Consider the following 6,533-nt stretch of genomic DNA (forward strand, 5'->3'; position numbering starts at 1 on the left):
AGCCCTTGGCTTGTGTAGGTTTGGACTCTGCCTGCCTGGGTTTGCATCCTGACTCACCAATCATTAACTGTGTGACCTGCCATTGCTTCCATTTCTGCTATTATTATTATCTGCTATATATTATACTGCTGCTGCTTTTATAATCACCTGGGTCTTCTTCTTTAACTATCTACTTTTTATGGTTGCTCAGATACCTCTTTCCCAATCTGCCTAACTCTTCAAACCTCAGACAGGAGTATGGTTCTATTGTGGATGCACCTAACCTGTGGCTGCCAATCTTTTCATCTGTGCACTCCTTTCAGTGCACAAAAACCTCCCCAGGCTTTATGACAGCAGTTGTGTTTATTTATCCAGGCTGCGCACATGTGGGTGTGCTGGCTCCCTCCCTCTGGGCAGGCCTAGAGGCTGGGCAGTGGGGAACAGCTCCTAGAGGTCCTTAGAGGCCAGGGGACCTGACTCAGAATGCTCAGACCAGGACAGGGCATGCCAAAGTGGCCCTTGGGCGATTCCTTGTGCCCAGGATCAGGGGGCCACAGTGAGATGCTCCCCAAGTGAGGGCACAGGGGACATACAAGAGGAGGGAGCACAGCCCTGCCACCTCTCAGGCAGGGCACACACTCACAGTTCCGAGTCCCCCAAGCGGTCCATGCTGGAGACATAGGGAGGCAATTTGTGTTGGACTAAGGCCTCTTCCTCTTCTGGCTGTTGCTCCTCTTTCTTCAGCCGGTGGATCTCAGCTTGCAATGCAAAAAGCTGTGCAGGGGTGGGGGTGACTTAGATGCTGATCTTACTTAACTTTCCCTCGCTGAGGATGATTAGACACATCACATCCAACACCCAACCTTACTGGCTCAAGAGGCCACTGGCCTCAGCCTCGGGGCACCCACCTCTCTACTCCCATGGGATTAGACAGCTAGGCAAGTTGCAGCTGTTACTTCACCACAGTGAGGTAAGAAATCAAAAATTACTAGATACAGAAAACCCACTTTTTTTCCTTTATCACTTGACTTGCTTTCTTCCAGAATTCACTGGAAAAAATAGCTCCACCCAATCCTGCTCTGCTCTTTGGAATGTACAAAAATCTGGCTTTGTAACTCTCACAGGAAAACACTTTTCATTGAAGTTCAGCATTTTTGACTGTTTGCCTGAAGAAAATTAGACACACACAGCTCCCCCAAATCCAAAAATCTTAAACCCCCAAACCTAAACAGCTTAAGACCTTTCTTTTTCTGAAAATACAACCTCCAGATGCCTTAATTTCAAGGATGGAGAAATACTTCTCAGGCAAAACGTGAAGGTTATTGTGGGTCCCCTGGCTCTATCATTTTTCTGAACTAGAGAAACACAGAACTGAGCAGAACAATTAAATTCTATCTGAGTTGTAAAGAATACAGGTGTGGATCTATGTTGAGAGGGACAGGGGTACAAAACAGACATACGAAAACAGTTTTGTTGTAGGCATGGATGCAGACAGTCTTGGCCTCTTCAAAGTTCACCACTGTTACTATGTTGCTCATGTTATACATACAACTTAAAATAAACACCTCGCCTCTGGTTTTCAGAGACAGTTAAGGCAAATCCCCAGCGTTGACTTTCTGTGACTCACTTTAACCTGAGGTCAGTGCTTCCCTGTATTTAATCAGCCCTTCACTGCCACCACCTAACTGCATGCATGAAAAGCAGAAGTACTTCCCCAGGAGCAAGCATGTTCAGAACAAACCTTCTGGCGCAGAACTTCATTCTCTTCTTGAACTTGGTTGGTCCTCTGGCACTCTGCATCAAAGTTCAGGATCACGGGAACTGGTGCACAAAGTTAAAGAATAAGCCTGCTGGCAAGATGATTAAAAGCCTTTCCCAAACTCTTGACACAGCAGCAAAATCCCATGATCACAGATGCGGGGCTACGGGCTCTTCACAGCTTTATGAAATAGTCTCTTCCGTTGACACTAGGCCCGGCCTGACTCCCTTCAGACAGACTCACAGACACATGACAATCGGCCTGACCAGCCCAGCCCACAAGGAGGACATGAATCCAAACCTGAATGTGTTTTCCCAAATACCAGCAATAAAGAGCTGGCATCCAGTGGGCTGCACAGCCCATCTCAGGTTTAGCGAGGTCAGTACAGACATTTGGTTAAAGCAAGTCCAGCGGCCAGCAGCTCTGTAAGTATACTGCCAGCTGGTCCATCAGAGGGGCAGAAGGATCGGCCACTCGGTTTCCCCTTCCCCAGACTGGACTTCTCCATAGCAAAGGTTAAGACTGTGGAGAAAGCTCTTTGCAGATTGCATGGCCACATGCGACCCCATGAACATCCACATTCTAGGTCAGGGTGTCAGTCTTTCCCAACTACGTCAAACAGCTTCAGTCATGAGGAATCCAAAGCAAGCAAGGCTTCAGAACTGGGAGGTGTACTGCAGCTGAAATGCGTGTGACCTAGTTTGTGGGGCACTTTGTTGTACTGAAAAGATCTTGAGTGACATTTTCAATTTCCCTGGAGGGCCTCCGTGGTCAGCCTTAGCCACCTCTGGGCTAAACCCCCTACTAGTTTCATTTGAAAGCCTCTGGTTTACAGGGGCAGCAGCCTGGGGGGAAAATGGCAAACCTGGCAAGAGCAAAATTCACACCCACAACACATTAGGAAAAAGCACCCCTCCTACCCTCTCCAGATGTCCCTCCCAGAGGCCAAAACAGCAGCCGCCCGAGGGTGGGCCCCTACAACACCCAATTTATCAGTGACTCACCCCGTTCAAACCAGGCCCCTTTCTCCTCCCCTAAATTCCAGCCTAGAGAACGTGAGCAACGGAGGATGTCCTGGGCCTCCGTGACAAAATGGCAAATATGGTTGGCCGCAAATTATTTACATTCTCTCTCTCTCAGAAATACCCACACATATGCTCTGAAAGCTGCTCTGTTTTCTGGAAAGCTGAGGTATATACCAAGGTCACTGCCAGAGAGAGTGACCCAAACACTAACACAGGAAGGAAGTTCCAGCCCAAGAAGTGTTCTCACCTGCTACTTAATCCCAACAAAGGCAAGTGCTATCCTTGGGGGCATAGGGCAGACAGAGAGGGTGCTCTCAAGGATGCCGGTTGCACTAAGCAGCAGCCGCCTACCAACCCCTGTGTCTGCAAAAGTGGCCCTCAGCCCTATTTGAGGATTCTCAGAGCCAGCCCTAGCACCCCACTGCTACTACAGGCCCCTCCAGGCAGGTCAACTACTACTGCAGCAGCAGAGTGTCAGAATGAAGATTTATGATTCCCTGGCCTGCTGAACGAAATAAGCAATCTGTCCAGTCCCCTCACATGATACATGACTGCAGTACTTGGGCATTTTGTAGAAGAAATGATTGTATCAAGAGTGGCAGCCATGGGTCACACTGTCTGGATGCCTCGATGGGGCCCACAGCTCCAGGCAGCTGAAAGGATATGCATGCACTGAAACAGGACACTCAGGAAGTTGTGCAGGGACACAATGAAGGTGTCAGCCCACTGTCGAGAAAAGTAGGTGGCAAAGGTGGGGTTGGTGTCTGGGGATGGCAGGAAGGGAAGGACAAACCAATCCTTCCACTCGGCCTGGTTCTGGAGCTCCGGGGCCTGCTTTGCAAAGAACTCCTGGGCCTTGTCGTTTCTGTTTGTCTGCCAAGACACAGAGGGGGTAGTGAGGAGGAGGACAAGAGAGAGAAGTCCAGAGGTAAGCTTCTTCATCACTGCACCAGAGAGCATTTGGGTACCAGCCTGCTGGGGAACTGGCCAAACATCATCTACAAACTTCACAAAATAAAGGAAATCGTCACTCTTTGCTCAAGTTTCTTGTAATTTAAAAGAAGCTGGTTTAAACTGAAATCCTGATGACAAATGCCATCCTAAAAATTAATTCCTAGTTGATTTTCAAATAATCTAAGTGACTTATTCCCCCAGGTCAGCTGTAATCTTTATTACTCAGACTTTAACTCAGCTACGTATATTCTTTGAAACACCACGCAGGCTTATGTACTAAGCCAAGAGGGGAAACAGGAATGAGGAAGACAAGTCAGATGATCTACAGATGAAAAGGCAAAAAAAAAAAAAAAAAGTAGGAAAACAGTTCAAAATAATTTGTACTGTGACTGTTTCACCCTTTCCCAAAGAACACAGAATCCTCCCTAGAGGCTAAAAGAAAATCTATTTCTGGATCAAAGAACTCTTTCCACCAAGGAATCCCAGAACCAACAAGCACCTGGATTGTGTAGACGAGATAAAAGCGGAACAGGCTGGTTTTCAGCTTATTGATGGTAGGTCTGTATATATCCTCCAAGCGGCTGAAGAGCCGCCGCTCCAGGTAGCTCCAATAATCCCGAAGGGCAGGCAAGTCATACACCTGCATTAACTGCTGCAACTGCTCCACAATCTTGTCCACCTGGTGAGAGAAAGATGGTCCAGAGAAGGTGAAGGATGGAAGGGAATTCTCCCTTCTCTTCACAGAGTTAATACAGCTTTTTTCTCTTGCTATGACTTCTGGATGTTAAACATTTTTTTTTTAAGTTAGCAATCTATAAAACTTTCAAGACATAGTATGTAATAGCTTTTAAGTCATTTTTCTGATGTTACACATGTGGTTTGACCCTCCAGCAAGCATGGAGATTGCAGGTTTAAACACACTCTGACCCAGGAAGCAGATTAGGGTCCAAGTCCTGGATCTACCTCTGACTTACCCAACCAACTTGGCAATGTTACTTCAACTCTCTGATTTCAGCTGCCTAAGATTTCAAAAGATTTAAGAAGAAAGAAACAATCTCCATGGTCCTCCTCCTAGTTCCACCATTCCAGGATTCCAAGGCTCATGGTGGGATGCACTGACTGACTCCTTCAAGTCATCAAAGCACCACTAAGCCCCGGCAGCTGCTCAGAGTGTCAGCCAGGAAGTCACCTCCTTATGAGGAACAATCGCACCAGACTATACAATCTGGAACAGGTTTGATACCAATACCCATCCAACATTCCCGTTTTACAGAGCTGGACACAGAGGCCTGGAGAGCTGAAACGATCCGCTTTTGCCACTGAGTCGCCACTAATTTTGGCAAGACAAGAACCCAGGTCTCCTACCTACCCCCAACAGCGCCCTTGCTGCTAGTTTGCTGCCCCTCTCAATCCACCTTCCACCCAGTGGAAGTTGGCATACACACAAATCACATATTTATAAATTCCAAGAACTTCTCAACAGAAAATCATGTCTGAGCAGGGGAATTATGCTTTAAAATGTACAATAAGGTCTTCCTCAACTGCAGAAGCACAGTCAGTTGCCACTTGAGTCACCGATAAACCTATTTTATACAATCACCACAGATACTTGAACCCAGCTAACATTTTGCGCTAAAGACCCTTCTGCTCCCAATGCCATCGGAAGCCTTGGGAAACCAACTTTAGAATATTCTGTTGACAACGCTCAACTATCTACACAACCTGAGCCCCAAAAACCTTATCGCCATCCTGGCCAACGATTGGCCAGCACCTGATGGGAGGCTGGGGTGGAGGACAGAGCCCTGGACCAGGAGTCAGGGCACCTGGGCTCCAGCCTCGGCGATGCTCCTGACTCGCTGGGCAACTTCAGGTAAGTCACGTCCCCTCTCGGGGCCTCAGTTCCTCATCTGTCAAGCGAGGGTCGGACGCGCGGGTGCCGAAGATTCCCGCGCGGTGACAGCGCCGCTCCCGCCCCGAAGGGCAGGGCTCGGGGAGAGCCTGCCCCAGGCCCTCTCCGGGCCGCCTCCGCCCGCACCGCGCCCGCCGGACCCTCACCCGGAACCCCTTCTCCTTGTCCGCCTTGATTTCGGCGTCCAGCTGCCGCAGCGTGTGGGTGAAGCCGCGGAAAAGCAGGTACTCGCGGACTAGCTCGTCAGTGCGCTCCACGGCCTGCGCCATCGCTGCGCCGGCACCGTGAGCCACCGCTGCTGGCAAGGAGGAGGGGCGGGGCCTGGCGCGGCCGCCGTGCTCGTCACACCGCAGCTGGCCTACCAGCCCGCACGCTTCGCGCAGCGCCCTCCGGTGGCCCCGCCCCTGCCACTTAAGTCTTCGTCGCCTTCTGGGAGGAGCGACGAGGAGGCGCGCTGCTCGCCCGAGTTTCCTGGCTGCACTGGCGGCAGCTTTGTCATCCACGGAAGCTGCCATCCTAGTCAAGTGGGGCTGGACCTTGGGAAACATCCCAGAGTCGCGGGGCGGGCAGGGAGCTGAGGTGCCCTGTTCATTGGCATTATATCGCGAAATGCTCTGTATCCTGGCCTCATTTTATAAATGGGGAAAACCGGAGTCCTAAGAGGTGGAGTGACTTGTGTGGAGTCACACAGTCAGGTGTGTCACCAAAGAGTTCTCACTCCCCAGAAAGCCTTGCTTTCATTAATAAGATCAGTCAACTACACAGCAAGATAACCAAGATACACTGTTAAGAGAGAAAATGGAAGTTTCAGAACAGTGTGTATGATATGGTCCCAGTTTCTTGTAAAAAATATATATATATGTGTGTGTGTGTGTGTGTGTGTGTGTGTACATTTTTTAAGTTAAGG

At 49.4% G+C, this 6,533-nt stretch overlaps 1 protein-coding gene across 1 annotated transcript in view; it reads right to left on the minus strand.

Annotated features, from left to right (window-relative positions):
• Nucleotides 1-5,944, minus strand: part of WDR91 (WD repeat domain 91) — a 26,365-nt gene extending 20,421 nt beyond the window's left edge. The window contains exons 1-5 of the mRNA XM_036905558.2: nt 5,773-5,944; nt 4,217-4,396; nt 3,429-3,636; nt 1,721-1,803; nt 623-753 (exon numbers count right to left, since the gene is read on the minus strand). Of these exons, the coding sequence (XP_036761453.2) occupies nt 623-753; nt 1,721-1,803; nt 3,429-3,636; nt 4,217-4,396; nt 5,773-5,895 (725 nt within the window). The 5' untranslated portion in view covers nt 5,896-5,944. The remainder of the gene's footprint in view (nt 1-622; nt 754-1,720; nt 1,804-3,428; nt 3,637-4,216; nt 4,397-5,772) is intronic.
• Nucleotides 5,945-6,533: the final 589 nt, after the last annotated feature.

The sequence above is a fragment of the Manis pentadactyla genome, chromosome 7, assembly GCF_030020395.1.
Source record: "Manis pentadactyla isolate mManPen7 chromosome 7, mManPen7.hap1, whole genome shotgun sequence".
Taxonomy (NCBI): Eukaryota; Metazoa; Chordata; class Mammalia; order Pholidota; family Manidae; genus Manis; species Manis pentadactyla.